The sequence below is a fragment of the Panthera onca genome, chromosome C1, assembly GCF_046562875.1.
Source record: "Panthera onca isolate mPanOnc1 chromosome C1, mPanOnc1 haplotype 2, whole genome shotgun sequence".
Lineage (NCBI taxonomy): Eukaryota > Metazoa > Chordata > Mammalia > Carnivora > Felidae > Panthera > Panthera onca.
Genome location: NC_138346.1, coordinates 34,420,903 through 34,442,095, shown reverse-complemented (window position 1 = coordinate 34,442,095; position 21,193 = coordinate 34,420,903). Strand labels below are relative to the sequence as shown.

General features: G+C 36.9%; 1 protein-coding gene across 7 annotated transcripts in view; it reads right to left on the bottom strand.

Annotated features, from left to right (window-relative positions):
• The window catches only part of CATSPERT (catsper channel auxiliary subunit tau), a 160,186-nt gene that overhangs the window by 33,212 nt on the left and 105,781 nt on the right, over positions 1-21,193 (bottom strand). For all 7 annotated transcript variants that reach the window (XM_078451010.2, XM_078451014.2, XM_078451013.2 and 4 more), the window contains one exon: positions 10,908-10,965. In XM_078451010.2, the coding sequence (XP_078307136.2) occupies positions 10,908-10,965 (58 nt within the window). The remainder of the gene's footprint in view (positions 1-10,907; positions 10,966-21,193) is intronic.

Sequence of the window (21,193 nt, the reverse complement as noted above, 5' to 3'; positions counted from 1 at the left end):
CCATACAAATTTTAGGATTGTTTGTTCTAGCTCTGTGAAGATCGTTGGTGGTATTTTGATAGGGATTGCATTAAATGTGTAGATTGCTTTGGGTAGCGTGGACATTTTAACAATATTTGCTCTTCCAATCCAGGAGCATGGAGTGATTTTCCACTTGTTTGTGTCATCTTCAATTTCTTTCATCAGTGTTTTATAGTTTTCAGAGTACAGGTCTTTCACCTGTACTTTGGTTAGGTTTATTCTTAGGTATCTCATGGTTTTTGGTGTAATTGTAAATGGGATTGATTCCTTGATTTCTCTTTCTGCTATTTCATTATTGGTGTATAGAAATGCAACAGATTTCTGTATGCTGATGTTGTATCCTGTGACTTTAGTGAATTTGTATATCAGTTCTAGCAACTTTTGGGGGGAGTTTTTGGGTTTTCTATGTAAAGCATCCTGTCATCTGCAAATAGTGAAAGTTTGACTTTGGATGCTGTTTTATTTCTTTTTGGTGTCTGATTGCTGAGGCTAGAACTTCCAGCAGTTTGTTAAAAAAAACAAAAAACAAAAAACAAAAAAAAACCATGATGAGAATGGACATCCCTGTCTTTTTCCTGACCTTAGAGAAAAGTTCTCAGTTTTTCCCCATTGAGGATGATATTAGCTGTGGACTTTTCATACATGGCCTTTATTATGTTGAGGTATGTTCCCTCTAAACCAACTTTGTTGAGGGTTTTTATCATGAATTGGATGTTGTACTTTGTCAAATGCTTTTTCTGTTTCTATTAAGAGGATCGTACGGTATTTACCCTTTTTTTTATTGATGTGGTGTATCACATTGATTGATTTGCAAATATTTTTTTAAAGGTTTATTGGGGTGCCTGGGTGGCTCAGTCAGTTAAGCGGCCGACTTCGGCTCAGGTCATGATCTCGCGGTCTGTGAGTTCGAGCCCCGCGTCAGGCTCTGGGCTGATGGCTCAGAGCCTGGAGCCTGCTTCCGATTCTGTGTCTCCCTCTCTCTCTGCCCCTCCCCCATTCATGCTCTGTCTCTCTCTGTCTCAAAAATAAATAAAACGTTAAAAAAATTTTTTTTTAAAAATAAAGGTTTATTTATTTTGATATTCACAGAGATCAGGGGAGGTAAACAGGGAGAGGAAGAGAGAGGGAATCCAAGCAGGCTCCACTGCTTGTAATGGAGAGCCCAATGAAGGGCTCAAACTCACGAATTGTGAGATCATGACCTGAGCCTACATCAAGAGTTGGATGTTTGACTGAGCCACCCAGGTGCCCCTGATTTGTGAAAATTGAGCCACACTTTCAACCCGGGAATAAATCCCACTTGACCATGGTGAATGATACTTTTAATGTACTGTTGAATCCGATTTGCTAGTACTTGCTTGAGAATTTTTACATTCATGTTCACCAGGGATATTGGCCTGTAGTTCTCTTTTTTAGTGGGGTCTTTGTCTGAATTTGGTATCAGGGTATTGCTGGCCTCATAGAATGAATTAAGTTTTCCTTCCTTTTCTATTTCTTGGAATAGTTTGAGAAGAATGGGTATTAACTATTTTTTTTTTAATTTTTTTTAACATTTTATTTATTTTTGAGACAGAGAGAGACAGAGCATGAACGGGGGAGGGGCAGAGAGAGAGGGAGACACAGAATCGGAAGCAGGCTCCAGGCTCCGAGCCATCAGCCCAGAGCCCGACGTGGGGCTCGAACTCATGGACCGCGAGATCGTGACCTGAGCTGAAGTCAGACGTTTAACCGACTGAGCCACCCAGGCACCCCGGGTATTAACTCTTTAAATGTTTAGTAGAATTTGCCTGTGAAGACATCTATCCCTGGACTTTTGTTTGTTGGGAGATTTTTGATTACTGATTCAACTTCATTGCTGGTTATTGATCTGTTCAAGTTTTCTATTTCTTCCTGTTTCAGTTTTGGTAGTTTATATGTTTCTAGGAATGTATCCATTTCTTCTAGATTGTCCAATTTGTTGGCATATACACTTCCATTACATACTTTTATAATTGTATTTCTGTGTTGTTAGTTGTTATTTCTCCTCTCTCCTTTCTGATTTTATTTGGGTCTTTTCTTTTTTCTCTTTGATGAGTCCAGCCAGGGGTTTATCAGTTTTATTAATTTTTCAATGAACCAGCTCCTGGTTTCATTGATCTGTTCTATTGTTTTGTTTTTATTTTTTATATCATTTATTTCTACCCCAATCTTTATCATTTCCTTCCTTCTGCTGGGTTTAGGCTTCATTTATTGTTCTTTTTCTCACTCCTTTAGGTGAAAGGTTAGGTTGTTTATTTGAGATTTTTCTTGCTTCTTGAGGTAGATTTGTATTGCTGTATAGCTCCCTCTTAGGATCAATTTGCTGCATCCCAAAGGTTTTGGACCATTGTGTTTTCATTTTCATTTGTTTCCATTTATTTTTAATTTCTTCTTTGATTTCCTCATTGATTCATTGATTCTTTAGTAGCAAGTTCTTTAACCTCCATGTATTTTTGCTCTTTCAAATTTTTTCTTCTGGTTGACTTCAAGTTTCATAGCGTCGTGGTGAGAAAAGTGGCATGGTATGATCTCAATCTTGTTGTATTTGTTGAGGCCTGATTTGCAACCTAGTAAGTGATCTATTCCGGAGAATGTCCCATGTGCACCTGAAAAGAATGTGTATTCTACTGCTTTAGGATAGAATGTTCTGGTCCAGTGTGTCATTCAAAGCCATTGTTTCCTTGTTGATTTTCTGTTTAGATGATCTGTCCATTGATGTAAGTGGGGTATTAAAGTCCCTTACTATTACTGTATTATTACCAATGAACTCCTTTATGTTTGTTATGAATTGTTTTATTGTTTATTTTTACAAAATGTGTATTTTGAGAGAGAGAGAGAGGGAGAGGGACAAAGAGAGAGAGGCAGAGAGAGAGAGAATCTCAAGCAGGCTCCATGCTATCAGTGCAGAGCCTGATGTGGGACCCAATCTCACAAACTATAAGCTCACAACCTGAGCTGAAATCAAGAGTCAGACACTTAAGCGACTCAACCACCCAGGCACCCCATGAATTTTATATATTTGGGTGTTCCCATTTTGGGTGCATAAACATTTATGATTGTTATATATTCTTGGTGGATAGACCCCTTTATTATGATGTAGTACTCTTCTTCATCTCTTGTTACACTCTTTGTTTTAAAGTCTAGTTTGATATAGATATCAATGAATATTGATATCTCTAGCTTATTGCTACTCTGGCTTTCTTTTGATATCCATTTGCATGATAAATGCTTCTTCATCCCTCATTTTCAACCTGCAGGTGTCTTTAGGTCTAAAATGAGTCTCCGGTAGGCAGCATATTGATAGCCCCTATTGTTTTTTTATCCATTCTGACACCCTATGTCTTATGATTGGAGTGTATAGTCCATTTACATTCAGAGTAATTACTGATAGATATGTATTTAGTGCCATTTTATTACTTGGTTTTGTTGTTGTTTCTGGAGATTTTCTCTGATTCTTTCTTGTCTTTGTCACTTTTGGTCCTTCCTTTCCACTCAAAGAGTCCCCTTTAATATTTCTTGTAGGGCTGGTTTAGTGGTCATGAACCGCTTTAGTTTTTGTTATCTGGGAAACTATCTCTCCTCCTATTCTGAATGATAGGCTTGTTGGACAGAATATACTTGGCTGCAGATTTTTCCCATTATGCACTTTGAATATACCATGCCACTCCCTTCAAGCTTGCCAAGGTACTGTGGAGAGATCTGCAGCTAGCCTTATGGGTCTTCCCTTATAGGTTAGGGACTTCTTTTTTCTTGCTGATTTTAGGATTTTTTATCACTGTATTTTGCAAATTTAACTACAACATGTATTGGTATTGGCCTGTTTTTGTAGATTTTGATGGAGTTCTCTCTGCCTCCTGGATTTGGATGTCTGTTTGCTACTCCAGATTATGGAAGTTTTGAGTGATTTTCTCAAATAAACCTTTTGCCTCCTTTTCTCTCTTTCTTTGGGACTCCTATGATACAAATGTTTTTGTTTGATGGAGTCATTGAATTCTCTAAGTCTATTCTCATGTTCCATAATTCGCCTTTCTTTTGTTCAGCTTCTTTTGTCCAGTATTCTATCTTCATTTTTTTTTTTAAGTAGGCTTCACGCTCAGTGTGGAGCCCAATGTGGGGCTTGAATTTATAGCACTGAGATCAAGACTTGAACTGAGGTCAAGAGTTGGATGCTAAAAAGACTGAGCCGCCCCCTAGATGCCCATTATTCTATCTTCTATATCACTTACTCCTCTGCTTCTTTCATCCTTGTGGTCATTATATCCAATCTGTTTTAAATCTCAGTCACTGCATTTCTCATTTCTGTCTGTTTTTTTTTCAATATATGAAATTTATTGTCAAATTGATTTCCATACAACACCCAGTGCTCATCACAAAAGGTGCCTTCATCAATACCCATCACCCACCCTCCCTTCCCTCCCACCCCTCATCAACCCTCAGTTTGTTCTCAGTTTTTAACAGTCTCTTATGCTTTGGCTCTCTCCCACTCTAACCTCTTTTTTTTTCTTCCCCTCCCCCATGGTCTTCTGTTAAGTTTCTCAGGATCCACATAACAGTGAAAACATATGGTATCTGTCTTTCTCTGTATGGCTTATTTCACTTAGCATCACACTCTCCAGTTCCATCCATGTTGCTACAAAGGGCCATATTTCATTCTTTCTCATTGCCACATAGTACTCCATTGTGTATATAAACCACAATTTCTTTATCCATTCATCAGTTGATGGATATTTAGGCTCTTTCCATCATTTGGCTATTGTTGAGAGTGCTGCTATAAACATTGGGGCACAAGCACCCATATGCATCAGTACTCCTGTATCCCTTGGGTAAATTCCTAGCAGTGCTACTGCTGGGTTATAGGGTAGGTCTATTTTTAATTTTTTGAGGAACCTCCACACTGTTTTCCAGAGTGGCTGCACCAATTTGCATTCCCACCAACAGTGCAAGAGGGTTCCTGCTTCTCCACATCCTCTCCAGCATCTATAGTCTCCTGATTTGTTCATTTTGGCCACTATGACTGGCATGAGGTGATATCTGAGTGTAGTTTTGGTTTGTATCTCCCTGATGAGGAGCGACGTTGAGCATCTTTTCATGTGCCTGTTGGCCATCCGGATGTCTTCTTTAGAGAAGTGTCTATTTATGTTTTCTGCCCACTTCTTCACTGGGTTATTTGTTTTTTGGGTGTGGAGTTTGGTGAGCTCTTTATAGATTTTGGATACTAGCCCTTTGTCCGATAAGTCATTTGCAAATATCTTTTCCCATTCCGTTGGTTGCCTTTTAGTTTTGTTGATTGTTTCCTTTGCTGTGCAGAAGCTTTTTATCTTCATAAGGTCCCAGTAGTTCATTTTTGCTTTTAATTCCCTTGCCTTTGGGGATATGTCAAGTAAGAAATTGGTATGACTGAGGTCAGAGAGGTCTTTTCCTGCTTTCTCCTCTAGGGTTTTGATGGTTTCCTGTCTCACATTCAGGTCCTTTATCCATTTTCAGTTTATTTTTGTGAATGGTGTGAGAAAGTGGTCTAGTTTCATTCCTCTGCATGTTGCTGTCCAGTTCTCCCAGCACCATTTGTTAAAGAGACTGTCTTTTTTCCATTGGATATTCTTTCCTGCTTTGTTAAAGATTAGTTGGCCATACTTTTGTGGGTCCAATTCTGGAGTCTCTATTCTATTCCATTGGTCTATGTGTCTGTTTTTGTGCCAATACCATGCTGTCTTGATGATTACAGCTTTGTAGTAGAGGCTAAAGTCTGGGATTGTGATGCCTCCTGCTTTGGTCTTCTTCTTCAAAATTACTTTGGCTATTCGGGGCCCTTTGTGGTTCCATATGAATTTTAGGATTGCTTGTTCTAGCTTCAAAAAGAATGCTGGTGCAATTTTGATTGGGATTGCATTGAATGTGTAGATAGCTTTGGGTAGTATTGACATTTTGACAATATTTATTCTTCCAACCCATGAGCACAGAATATTTTTCCACTTCTTTATATCTTCTTCAATTTCCTTCATAAGCTTTCTATAGTTTTCAGCATACAGATCTTTTACATCTTTGGTTAGATTTATCCCTAGGTATTTTATGCTTCTTGGTGCAATTGTGAATGGGATCAGTTTCTTTGTCTTTCTGTTGCTTCATTATTAGTGTATAAGAATTCAACTGATTTCTGTACATTGATTTTGTATCCTGCGACTTTCCTAAATTCATGTATCAGTTCTAGCAGACTTTTGGTGGAGTCTATCAGATTTTCCATGTATAACATCATGTCATCTGCAAAAAGTGAAAGCTTAACTTCATCTTTGCCAATTTTGATGCCTTTGATTTCTCGTCTGTGCTTGGCTCCAGAGAATCTGTTCTGCTAGTCTTCTGGCAGTTTTCTGGGTTATTTAGGCAGGTGTAGGTGGAATCTAAGTGATCAGCAGGATGCAGTGAGCCCAGCATCCTCCTAGGCCGCTATCTTCCGAGACCAGCTTCCTCTGATTGTTTTATTACTCTTATCTCTGTGGCACGAGTCTTCCTGATGTTTTCTATGCTTTTGTCAAACCCAACAAGTATCTTTACAATTGTTTTAAATTCTCCATCAGGGATATCACCTATATCTGTTTCAATTATATCTCTGGTTCTTTCTTGTTCTTTCTTTGGAATGAATTCCTCCATCTTGGCGTTTTGTCTAAGTCTCTGTATTTTTCCATGTGGTAGAAAATCCAGTTTTGTTCCTGCTCCTTAGAGTAATGGCTTTATGAAGAAGAAGTCATATTGTGTCCAGGGCCTGGTGCTTCAGGTAGTGTCTGTGGTGTGTGCTTCATGCTCTCTTCTGCTGTGTTTTCGCTGCTCTATCCCACAGGTCATTCACCTGCAGAGGTTCTCCTTGCCTGCAGTGGGTAGTGTTTGGACCTTGGCCAGAGTATGATGAGTTTTAACTAGGTGTGCTCTGATCTGCTTGTTAAATGAGACCTGATGCTACTTCCATTATAACAGAAGACTAGCAGATCTGTATGGTTGGTAGACATGGTGCATGCAAGTGTTTCTTCTAGTCTTCTGGGGAAGGGGCCCACTGCACTGGTCCTTAGGGACACTTGCCCAAGGAAAGCAGTACCAACAGAGTGCAGGGGGGTGTGACTTGATGTAATCAGGTTATTCAGCCAGTCTTGGTGTGGTGTTGTTTACTGAAGTTGGTTTATGCCAAGGTGGGGAAGAGGGGAATGACACCAGCCAGCTCCTTTGTCCCTAGAGTTGGAACATCGTTCTTGCTGTTCTCAGGGAAGCACTCCTAGAAGAGTGAATGATTTCCCCCTCACATGTCCCAGGTGTTTTTCAGATTGCTGTTTTCATGTTGTCATCACTGTGTTGCTTGTCTGCCTGGAGCATCACAGTACACTTTGGGCTCTATCTCAGCCAAGCCTGCTAACTTTTAAAACTCCAAACTTTAGGGACCAGTAGGGACGTGCGCTGGTCTTCTGGGAGTGGGTCTTGCTGTGCTGGGACTGGTGCATGTTTGACCAAGAAGGCTGTCACACCAGAGTACAATGGTATGGGAATTGGAATAAGCAGGCTCAACAGCCTATGTCCAGGTTGCTGCCTTCAGCAGGTGTCTCTGTGCCTATGCTAAGGCATGGGGGAGAAAAATGCACCCACTGGTTCTCTTATCTTTGGAGAGGCAACTCTGTGAATGCCACCTCTCACAGTTGTGCTCCAAGTAGAGCAACCAGTCTCTCCTCATGTGCCTTAGGTGATCCTCAGATCACATCATTTGCCCTGGAGTTGCTTGCCTGCCTTCTCTCCAGGAGTAGGAGGGTAGCACCCTCAGGTCTCTATCTCAGCCAAGCCCACTGACCTCCAAAACTCCAGTCTTTGAGCCCTGCTGGTTGCAAAGTCATGAAAATCAGCCCCTCTCATTTTCCCAACCAATGGCAATGGGGAAGGGTGCTCTACTCTCTCTCACCTTTCTCCACAACCAGGGCTCCCTCCCTTCCTCAGCACCTATGATCCGTTTCTCCCCCAAACTATATCTCTGCACTTCCTAACTTCCTCAGTGTGGCCTCTCCTGTCCCTTTAGTTGTACAGTTTAGTCTGTCAGTCCTCAGGTGGATTTCTTGGGTATTCAAAATGATTTGGGGGTGCCTGGGTGGCTCAACCAGTTAAGCATCTGACTTTGGCTCAGGTCATGATCTCACAACCCATGGGTTCAAGCCCACATTGGGCTCTGTGCTGACAGCTCAGAGCCCAGAGCCCACTTAAGGTTCTGTGTCTCCCTCTCTCTCTGCACCTCCCCAGCTCACGCCCTGTCTGTCTCCTTCAAAAATAAATAAACATTTAAAAAAATGTAGGGGTACCTGGGTGGCTCAGTCAGTTAAGTGCCTGACTTCAGGTCATGATTTCACAGCTTGTGAGTTCGAGACCCACATTGGGCTCTGTGCTGACAGCTTGGAGCCTGGAGCTTGCTTCAGATTCTTTGTCTCCCTCTCTCTCTCTCTCTCTGCCCCTCCCCCACTAACACTCTGTCTCTCTCTCTCAAAAGATAAAAACATTAAAAAAATATATAAAAATGTAAAAAACCAAAATGATTTGATAGTTATCTAGCTGTGTTCAAGGGATTAGGCAAGCCTAGCATCCTCCTGCTATGACACCATCTTAGCTCCCTCCCTCATATAAAGTATTTATAATAGATTGGGTTAATTAGATAAGACTGGTCTGCATGAGTAAACTGATTGTCAGTTTGCAAAATATAACATAACCATTTTTTCTTATGTATGTATTTTTAAATTCCAATATAATTAACATCAATATTAGTTTCAGGTGTACAATTTAGTGATTCAACAATTCTATATATTATTCAGTGCTCATCACAGTAAGTATACTGTCAATCCCCTTTACCTATTTCACCCATTCCCCCACCCACCTCCCTCCTGGTAACCACCAGTTTGTTCTCTATGTTTAAGAGTCTGGTTTTTGTTTTGTTTTGGTCTTTTTTTCCTTGTTTGTTTTTAAAGTATAACAAAACCATTTAAAATATGTATTTAGGAATCTTAATTTTTTAAAGCTCTATTCAGATATAAATTTAGGAATATAGACTTAGAAATAGGAGACCCAGTCATCTTAAAATCATTTTTCCCATTGTAAAAATGAGAAAGCCCAAGAGCAAGATAGAAGTGAGCAAGAAGGAACTAAGTCCTGTTTTCTCTCTAAGCATTTATTTATTTTTAAAAAGGTATGCTATAGATGTTCTTTCCAATCCCATATTTGATTTGATGCTGCTTATAAAGGTTCTTCACCTTTCAGAGGTGACTGGATCAGTGTGAACCATACAGTGCTGTATGAAGATCAAATAAATGTATGGGAAGTGTTTACAAAACTATGATGATTGAATAAGGCAATGTCAGGCAATGACAAGGAAAGTTCTGAAAACTTTATTCTTAGTATCTAGTTCTATGCTTTCATTTTGAAAATGGGAAAATTAAGGCTTTTGCAAGACAAATGATTACCTAAGGTCACAGAACTAGTAGCAAGGCAGGGGTGAGATACAGTTTATCCCCTCAGAAATATTTTCTATTACTTGATAAAAATTTTTCTGACATTTATTTTAAAAAATATTTTTAAATATCTATTTTTGAGAGAGACAGAAAGAGAGAGAGAGAGAGAGAGAGAGAGAGAGAGAGAGTGAATTGGGGAGGGGCAGACAGAGAGGGAGACACATAATCCAAAGCAGGCTCCAGGCTCTGAGCTGTAAGCACAAAGCCTGATACAGAGCTTGAACCTGTGAACCAGGAGATCATGACCCAAGCCAAAGTCGGATGCTCAACCAACTGAGCCACCCAGGCACCCCAAACTTTCCTGACATTTAAAGTATTAATTCCTGAAACTGACATCCTATATTACAAAATAGCTTCTTGTACCCCCATATATGTTTTTAGAATTGGTATTAATGTATAGAACAAGTGTATAAATACATATACATATGTATACATATATAAATACAAAACATATATGCCTAAGGCACTAATTTCTAATTATATTTATTTCACTATATTCATCTATTCAAATAAGCAAAATTTCCCTTTTGGGGGCTTTGTTCTAAAAACATACGTCTCAAGTACACTGTCATCTGATATTCCATAAGTTGGGTGTTGGAGAACTTTTTCCATGTTACAAAAAAGTGTGCTTGTTTGCTCATCATTCCTGTCAAGTGTTCTAGTTATCTTATTTTCTCTTCATTTTAATTAGATTACTGCCATCTCCTCTGGATGGCTATTCAATCACTACACAATTATGACTGTTACAATTGTTAAATATTAAAACATTTCTGTACTAATTTATAAAAATTTTGCCTCAAGATGTTCAAATGTCCACCTTACATTCATTGCCCTAGTTGTCTGATTCCCTTAGAAATCTCCATTTCCTTTCATCCCAATAAAGTATAGTAGGGTTCACCAGAACTCTGACCCAATGGTATTGTCTAATTTGCTTGTTCCATGCTTATGCATGTACTAGTTGTTAAATATTTTGATTATCTCCTTTGGGTTTACTGATATGTCAAACGTGTCTTCATAATGATATCAGTGAACATCTTTTTGGATCAGAAAAATCTCTTCAGTAGGTAGATTTACAGGGTAGACAAAACGTTTGTAAACAAACATAAACATAATAGATGGTTTAGTAATAATATAATCATTTAAAATAAATATTATAAAGGATTTTAATTTGCTTTGCTTAATTTCCCATTAATATTAAAATTCCATACATTTTTTGTGCCAATAGTTACAAAACATCATAGTATAATTTATATTTTGAAGGAAAGTCTTGATCATAATTATTTTAGGTGAGTTCTTATTCTCAATTTCACTGAATATTTGAAAATCAAAACAGTACATATACAAATAACTTACCCTCAGCATCAGTAAGATTTACAGTTTCATTCCTTGTGCTAACTGAATGACGGTGACTCTGAAATTAAAAAAAAGGAATAGAAAAATTGATTAAATATCAATATGACTTTTAAATAACATATTGATGGCTTTAAGTAATGAAATGAGATCCAATGTTACCACTTGGCTTTATCATATTAAGGAAAGTAATTCATTTACAATGTAATCAGTGCAACTGGAGGTGGTGAGATAACTTGCATAGCTTAAACATTGTATTAGTAGGTTGTTAAGGTAGGAAATGAAAATCATTTTTAAAAGTGGCATTATTTTTCTATATCATTGACCTATTCTTGCTCTTTCCAAGCCACAGGAAACAAAAATATTTTGTAACTTAAAAGGATAAAATAAAAATAAGATTAATATCAGAGAAAGTATATAGCAAATGAGAAGGGAGAAGTGACATTAAGGAAAATGGTGGAGTAGAGTACTTACAGAACTGTTCTCTCCATTGAAATAAATATAAACTGTCAAAGTTGGAGATCAACTATTTCTTTTTTTCCTCCTTTCACAGAAAATTTTTATTTTTTAATTTTATTTAAATCCAAGTTAGTTAATATATAGTGTAATAATGGTTTCAGGGGTAGAATGTAGTGATTCATCACTTGCAAGATCAACTATTTCAAACTCTAAATCTAATGCAAAACTTATAGCATCCAGGGGACTGGTCAATAAAGAAAAGGACAACTAAATTTTTGTGTTTAAGAAAATCTGTGAAGTCATTAGCTGGCCACTGAGATAATGGAACAGAAACGACAATGACTGACTACAAATGACGAGGAATACAGTCTTTGCAAAAAGAAAAAAAAAGCTTGAATAGGTCGCTAAAGAAACTGATGACTGCAGCCCTCAAAAAATCAACAGCAATAACCCTTGATGAAGGAGGAAAATCTAATTCCCAGAATTGCATTATAATATTTAAAATTCCCAATTTCCAGAAAAAAATTAAAAGGCATACAAAGAAACAGGAAATATGGACATTCATAAAAATAAATTGATAGGAATAACCCCTGAGAAAAAAACAGAAATTGGACTTACTAGACAAATATTTTTAAACAACTTTCTTAGATGTGCTCAAAGAGCTAAAAGGACCCATGGACAAAGAATAAAGGAAACTAAGAAAATGATGTATAAACAAAATGAGAATATAGAGACAGAAATTATAAAAAGGAACCAAAGAGAAATTCTGAATCAGAAAGAATTTTGGCATCTTCAAGTGCACCAATATACACATTATGGGAATCACAGAGGAATGAAAAGATTGGAAAGAATATTTGAAGAAATAATTCCCAAACATTTCCCAAATATGATGAAAGGCATGAATCTACACATCCAAATGCTTAACAAGCTCCAAGAAGGATAAACTCAAAAGAGATAAACACCAAAGCATATTATAAATCAAACTGCCAAAAGAAAAAGACAAAGCAAGAACTCAAATGGAACACGAAAAGACTCATCATATACAAAAGTTCTTCAGTAAGATTAGCAGTCAGTTTCGCATCAGAAACTACATACATTAGTACATAGAAAATACTGTCAACTATAATTCAGTAACAAGCAAAACCATCCTTTAAAAAAATGAACAAGGGGGTGCCAGGTGGTTCAGTTGGTTGAGCGTGTGACTTCGGCTCAGGTCATGATCTCATGGCTTGTGAGTTCAAGCCTCGCCTAGGGCTCTGTGCTGACAGCTCAGAGTCTGGAGCCTGCTTCCAATTCTGTGTCTCTCTCTCTCCTCCTCTGCTCATGCTCTCTTTCAGAAATAAAATAAACATTAAAAAATGTAAAAATTAACAAGAATTAAGGCACTCCCATATCAACAAAAGCTGGGGGAGTTTGTCACTAATATTTCTGCTTTAAAAGAAATGCTAAATGAGTCTTTCAGGTTGAAAGGATAGGACACTAGACAGTAACTCAAATCCATAGTAACAACTCTGGAAAAGGTAATCAAATAGGTAAATATAAAAGCCAGTATTATTGTACTTTTGGTTTGTAACTTTTTATTTCCTACATGCTTTAAAAAATATTATTTTACTGATATATAACTCACATCTAGTATATTAGTTTTAGATGTACATTATATATATGTGTATATATTGTATATTTATACATAATCATTCTGATGTGTGTATATATATATATATATATATATATATATATATATATACACACACACACACACACACCACAATGATTGATTACAATAAGTTGACATACATCACCAGACATAGTTACAATTTTGTTGTGGTGACAATTTTCATAATTTTTTTCTCTTAGCAACTTTCAAATATACATACAATACAGTATTATTAACTATAGTTACCATGCTGTACATAACACCCTCAAGGTCTGTCCATATTTTTGCAAATGGCAAAATTTCTTTCTGTTCTATGGCTGAATAATATTCCATTGTATATAAACACCACATTTTCTTTATCTGTTCATTTGTCAATTGATAACTAGGTTGTTTCATGTCTTGGCTGTTGTAAATAATGCTGCAAAGAACATGGGGGTGTAGATATCTTTTCCAGACAGTGATTTTGTTTTCTTTATATAAACACCAGATGTTTTCTTTATATAAATACCAGAAGTGGAGGCCATATGGTAGTTCTATTTTAAAATTTTTTGAGGGACCTCCATACTGTTTTCCATAGTGGGTGCACCAATTTATATTCTCATTTCTTTTCTTTATTAGTAATCTCTGCACACAATGTGGGGCTCAAACTCACAACCCCAAGATCAAGAGGTGCATGCTCTTCTAAGCCAGCCAGGCACCCCCTACTTGTAATTCATTATAATTTTCTGTGATAAGAACACTTAAGATCTACTCTCTTAGCAAATTTTTAGGTATACAATACAGTATTTTTAACCATTGGCACTATGTTGTACAGTAGATCTCCAGGAATTATTTATCTTGTATAACCTAACCTTTGCACCCTTTGACTAATACCTGTTTTCCTCCTCCAAACCCTGGACTACTTCACTCTTTGTTTCTATGAGTTTGACTACTTTAGATTCAACATATGAGTGGTATAATACAGTATTTGCTCTCTGTGTCTGGTTTACTTCACCTAGCATAATTTACTCCAGGTTCATCCATATTGTTGCAAAAAGAATTTTCTTCTTTCTCATGGTTAATATTTCATTGTATGTATATACCACATTTCCTTTATTCATTTGTACTTCAATGGACATTTAAGTTGCCTCCATGTCTTGGCTATTGTAAATAATGCTGCACTTAACATGGGAATGCAGATATCTCTTCAAGACCTGGTTTTAATTCCTTTGGATATGCCCAGAAGTAGGATTCTTGAATCATATGTTTGTTCTATTCTTAGTTTTTTGAGTAACATCTGTATTTTTTTCCATTGTGACAAATTTACATTTTCATTAACCATGTATAAGAGTTCCCTTTTCTCCACATTCTCACCAATATTTATTACATTTTCTTTAGTTGGTTGGTTTTTGATAGATTCCATCATAACAGGTGTGATATCTCATAGTGGTTTTGATTTGTAGTTCCCTGATGATTAGTGACATTAAACAACTTTTCATGTACTTGTTCGTCATTTGTGTGTCTTCTTTATAGAAATGTCTTATCAGTTCCTCTGCCCATTAAAAAAAAATCAGGTTATTTGGTTTTCTATGCAACTGATTCATAGGAGTTTCTTATATATTTTAGATATTAACCCTTTATCAGATACATGGCTGGTAAATATATTCTCACATCCCATACTTTACTTTTTCATTTTGTTGGTTTTTAGCTACAGTAATCAAAACACTATGGTACTGGCGTAAAAACAGATATATAGACCAACAGAACAGAATAGAGAGTCTGGAAATAAATCCACGTAGATATAAATATGAAAAGGGTGCTAAAAATACACAATTGGGACAGGATAATCTCTTCAATTAACTGTGTTGTGAAAACTGGATATTCACATGAAAAAGAATGAAATTGGACCTTTGTTTCACCCTGTACACACACAAAAAAAACTCAAAATGGATTTAACACTAAAACCTAAGATCTGAAACCATAAAACTCCTAGAAGAAAACATATTAACAGATATTCCTGACATTGGTTTTTACAGTGTTTTCTTGGATATGAAACCAAAAGCACAGGCAACAAAAGCAAAAATAGACAAGTAGGATTATATCAATGTAAAATTTCTAATTATATATTCTCTGATTTTTGGAAGCAGTCATTTTATGTCCACCATATGAAGTTATTAATTATGTCAAATTTTTACATCCTTACTAACATTTTTGCCTCCTAGCTCCATTAATAAACACAAATATTAATCTTTAAAAAATTTCTTTTTAACATTTATTCATTTTTGAGAGTAAGAGACACAGAGCAGGAGCGGGGGAGGCGCAGAGGGAGAGGGAGACACAGAATCCAAAGCAGGCTCCAGGCTCTGAGCTGCCAGCACAGGGTCTGATGCGGGGCTTGAACTCACGGACTGCAAGATCAGGACCTGAGCCTAAGTCAGACACCCAACCAACTGAGCCACGCAGGCGCCCCAACACAAATATTAACCTTAAAAAGAATGAGATTAAATTATCTCACTACATTTGTGAATTTGTCCATTTCTATATGAAGTTATTTTTAGCTGTGTATATTTTGAAATTATATCAAATTTTCTTGCTTTAAATGAATTTTTCTTGCTTTAAATAATTATGTAGGAACCGTCTATTCTCTAAATAGTTGTTTTTATTTTAAAAATAAATATTAATTTTTTATCAATAGTGATATATCAGCTTTCCTTTGGTTAGTATTTGTTCAGTTTTCTCCTCTTTGGTTTCACCCCTTCTGTACCCTTAAGTTTTAGATGTGTCTGTTACTTTCATAGCAATCTGAAAATATTTTAACTAAAAGATGGCATTCGCTTATAAATTTATTGTGATAACTCACATGTTTGAATTTCTTTCTACCATTTAATTGTTCTTTCTTTTAAAATGCTTTTTCCTCCCTGGAATCCTTTTGTACTCCTTTCCTGTATTCTACAGAATTGGATAGGTTTTTAAATTTTCTCCCTTTAGAAGAATATATACATTTTTAATTAACTTTCCTTCAATTTTATCATGTATTATCATGTATCATGATTTTTTTGAATGGTCATTTAGATGAGTACAGAATTCTATGCTTAATGTTTTCTCAGTATTTACTATTTCTTTGTTCTCTACTGTTGCTTTTCACAGTTTAGGTTCTCCGGAAGGAACACCCTGTGATGGAAGTGTATGTGTAAGATCTCCATTAGAGGGTACTATTGGGAGCAACATCTGAGGAAGAGAGGGTAAAGAAACAGGATTGGAAAAAAGAGAAGTTGAGTTGCAATACAGTCCTAATTATGCTCAGCAGATCCTGCAGGGAGTCCAGTTGAGATGGTTGTTAAGAGTTTTTCCACTTTGGGGCAAGGGGATTGAGTGTTTTACCTGTAAGTTGATCTATCATTGGATAGATCTCTATCATGTCTCTATAAGGAGACATGACTTGAGCAAGCTCAAAGTCAAGGGGCAGAGAAGTATACTCCACCTCTAATAGAAAAAAAACCTAAAAAATTGGAAAAGGGAAAAGGCATGAATAAGGGAAGGGTAATGTGTTGAGGTCAATCATTCATTCTACCACAGTCCATCTTTTTAGCCATAAATATTCATATCTTTCTCAAATATAAAATAAGCTTACTACCATTCAAACCGTCCTAAAGCTTCATTCAATCACAGCATCATACTTAAAATATAAATCTAGATACAATTCCTCCTGAATTACTCCTACAAACCACAAGCAAATTATTAACCTCTTCTAATCATACATTATTGGAAGAGAGATAGAATAATGAAAATAAATGCTCCCATTTGGGGAAAAAAAAAAGAAGTGCAAAGAGAAGCATGGGAAGATGGCAGAGGAAGAGGATCCTAAGCTCACCTCATCCCATGGACACATCTAGATAACATTCACATCAGTGCAACTAACCCAGAAAACAACCCAAAGACTAGTAGAACATACCCTATACAGTTAATTGTAGAGAGGAGGCCACATGGAAAAGGGTAGAAGGGGTAGGTATGGGTGGGATCCAAACACCCAGTGAGACTAACCACAAAAGGGAGGAGGACACCACAAGCATGGAGAAAGTAGAGGAACAGACCCCATACCAGGGACCCCACACAAGGTGGACTGGCACTTGGAAGATGAGTCCCCATGACATCTGGCTTTTGAAAACCAGAGGGACTTACCTTCACAAGTTTTTAAAATCAGCATACTTAACTTGGGGAACTTTAAAAATCAGTGGGCTCTGCTCTGGGAGAGCCAGAGGGTTACAGGAAATGGAGTCCCCACCTTAAAGATCCAGTATAAAAACAACCTCACTGAGATACAGCACTGAAGCAGCGGTTTGAAAAGAGCTTGGAGTATATGGGAAGGAGATATTTTACTAATCTCAGAACATACACTGTGGGCGGGGGGGGGGGGGGGAGGGCAGGAATTGTTAAGGGACCTCTCCAAGAATGCAAGAACTGATTCCCAAAGAATCAGCTCAAACACTCTACACCTAGCTTGCTAACACCCCACCCTCCAACCTCCCACATTCTCCTGTGGAATGCCCCATCCAACCTGCCCCACTCAGCAGGAGTGCCTCTAACGTGGTGACTGACACATATTCTGCAAATAGCCTTGACAGTGACAAGCACTACTCGAAATTAACTCCTACCTTGGGAAGAGGGGAAGATAACCACACACACCAGTTTGACTGAAACCCAAACAGATGGACTGGAGCTAGACATCTGGTCTAACTGCAGGACCCACCCAACAATGAAAGCCTCTCAGGGGACAACTCAGGAAGAGCACTCTGCAGTTTGGTGTGACTTCAGTCCTGGAAAATGGTCTGAGGGCACTCATCCAGTTTGACTTAACTACAATACCAAGACAGCCCCAGACTGGCCTCTTAACAGCACTGGTTCCAAACCCTTCCCACAATAGGCAAAATGGGCCACTGCAGCTTACTGGACTAAAGGCAAACAGAGTTCAATCACAAGAGTAGGGCACACCCAACACACAGAGGAGACACCCCAGAAGCACTTGGTTCTGGTGAAAGGGGAAATTGCACTATAGTACACCCCAGTACCTCTTCTTCATAAGGTCACTACTTCCAAGATCAAGAGACACAGCTGACTTGGCTAATACATGGAAACACACACAGAGGGTTAGACAAAATGAGGAGACAGAGGAATATGTCCTAAATGAAAGAACAGAACAAAATCACAGCAAAAGAGCTAAAAGAAATGGCTATAGGCAATTTACCAGAGAGAGAGTTCAGAGTAATGGTCATAAAGATACTCACTGGACTTGAGAAAAGAGTAGAAGATCTCAGACTTTCAACAAAAGAGACAGAAAATATTTAAAAAGAACCATTCAAAGATTAAGAGCTCAATAACTAGAATTAAAAATACATAAAAGGGAACAAATCATAGATAGAGGAAGCAGAAGTATAGATTAGTGAGTTGGGAGAAAGAGTAATAAAAAACACCAAATGGAACAGAAAAAAAAAAAGAATAAAAAATAAAAATAGGTTAAGGGAATTCAATGACATCATCAAACATAACAGAATTCACATTATAGGGATCCCAAAAGAAGAAGAGAGAGAAAAAGGAGGAGAAAATTTATTTGAAGAAATAAAAGCTGAAAACTTGCAGAATCTGGGGAAGGATACAGACACCCAGATCCAAGAGGCATGATAACCCCCCACAAAAATTAATTCAAGGAGGTTCACACCAAGACACATAATAATTAAAATGCCAAAAGTAGTTATAAAGAGAGAATTTTAAAAGCACCAAGAGACCAAAAGAAAACAATTACACACAAGGGAACATCAAAAGGCTATCAGCTGATTTTTCAGCACAAACTTTGTAGGCCAGAAGGGAGTGGCATGATATACTCAAAGTGCTGACAGGAAAAAAACCTGCAACCAAAAATACTCTATCCAGCAAAGTTGTCATTCAGAATAGATGGAGGGATAAAGAATTTCACCAAGGAACAAAAGTTAAAAGAATTCATCACCACTAAACAGGTCTTACAAGAAACATTAAGGGGAATTTGTTGAGTGGAAACAAAAAAAAAAATCAGGAGTAAGAAAATTAGGAAAAGAAAAAATTTCACAGGTAAATACAAACATAATTAAAAAACCATAGATTTTTCGTTTGTAAAACTACTGCAGAGGTTAAAGCACAAACACAGTAAAATCAGTAATATCTATAAAAATCAGTACAGGGATTCACAAAATAAAAGGATGTAAAGTGTGACATGACATGTATAAAATGTAGTGGAGAAGAGTAAAAATTTAGTGCTTTTAGAAGGGGTTCAAACTTAAGTGACCATCAACTTAATATAGACTGGTATATGCACAGGATATTATATATAAACCTAATGGTAACCACAAATCAAAAACCTGTAATAGATATAAAAAAAAAAAAAAAAAAAAAAGATGAATCCAAGCTTATCACTAAAGAAAGTCACCAAACCATAAGGGAACAGAGCAAGAGAAAAAAGAAACAAAAAAGAACTATAAAAACAACCATAAAGCAAGTAACAAAATGACAGTAAGTGGGTCCCTGTCAATAATTACTTTGTGAATGCACTAAAGGCCCCAATCAAAAGACATTGGGTGACTGAATGGATAAAGAAGCAAAAGCAGATCTAACGGCACATCCAGACAAAAAGTGAAGGGATAGAAAAACATTTACCATACAATGGAAACGAAAAGAAACCTGGGGTAGGAATAATTATATCAGACTATATAGGCTTTAAAACAAAGACTGTAACCAGAGACAAAGAAGGACACTACATAACTGTAAAGGGAACAATCCAACAAGAAGATTTAACAATTATAAACACTTATGTACCCAACATGAGAGCATTCAAGTACATAAAGCAACTATTAACAGACACAAAGGAAAAAAATTGATAGTAATATAATAATAGTAAGGAACTTTAACACCCAACTTACATCAAGGCATAGATCATCCAGACAGAAAATCAACAAGAGCACCCAAGTACATAAAGCAACGATTAACAGACACAAAGGAAAAAAAATCGATAGTAATACAATAGTAGGGGACGTTAACACCAACTTACATCAAGACATAGATGTATCATCCAGACAGAAAATCAACAAGGAAACAGTGGCTTTGAATGATACATTGGACCAAATGCATCTAACAGATAATTCAGAGCATTCTATACAAAAACCGTGAAATACACATTCTCTTCAAGTGCACATGGAAGATTCTCCAGAATAAATCATGTTAGAGCACAAAACAAGTCCAAGCAAATTCAAAAAGATTGAAATCACATCATACATCTTTTTTGGCCATGACACTATGAAACTAGAAATCAACCATAAGAAAAAATCTGGAAAGAACACAAATACATAGAGATTAATTAACATGCTACTCAACAATGAATGGGTCAACAAAGAAATCAAAGAGGAAATAAAAATATACATGGAGGCAAATAAAAATGAAAACACAGCAGTCAAAAACTCTTTGTGATAAAGAAAAAAACTGTTCTAAGAGATTAATGCAATAGAGGCCTACCTCAAGAAGCAAGAAAAATCCCCCCAAAACCCCAAACTTTACATATAAAGGAATTAGAAAAGGAAGAACAAACAAAACAAAGCCAGTAGAAGGAAGGAAATAATATATATTAGAGGAGAAATAAATTAAATAGAAACTGAAGAAACACCAGAACAGATCAATGAAACCAGGAACTGGTTCTTTGAAAAGATCAACAAAATTGATAAACCTTTAGCCAGACTCATCAAAAGAGGTGGGGAGAGGGAAAGATAGAGGGAGGGTACTCAAATAAAATCAGAAATGAAAGAGGATAAATAATAGCTGACACCACAGAAATACAAAGGATAAGAAAATATTATGAAAAATTATATGCCAACAAGTTGGAAAACCTAGTAGATATGGTTTAAGTTCGAGAACCATATAACCTTCCAAAACTGAATGAGGAAAAAACAGAAAATTTAAACAGAAGATTACTAGCAATGAAATGGAATTGGTGGTCAAAAAACAAAAACAAAAACAAATAAACCCCCCAAAAACTCCCAACAAATAATTCCAGGGCCAGAGAGCTTCACAGGTGAACTGTACCAAACATTTAAACAAGAGTTAATACCTAGTCTTCTCAAACTATTCCAAAAAATCCAGAAGATCAATGAAAGTGTCCAAATTCATTCTATGAGGCCAGCAT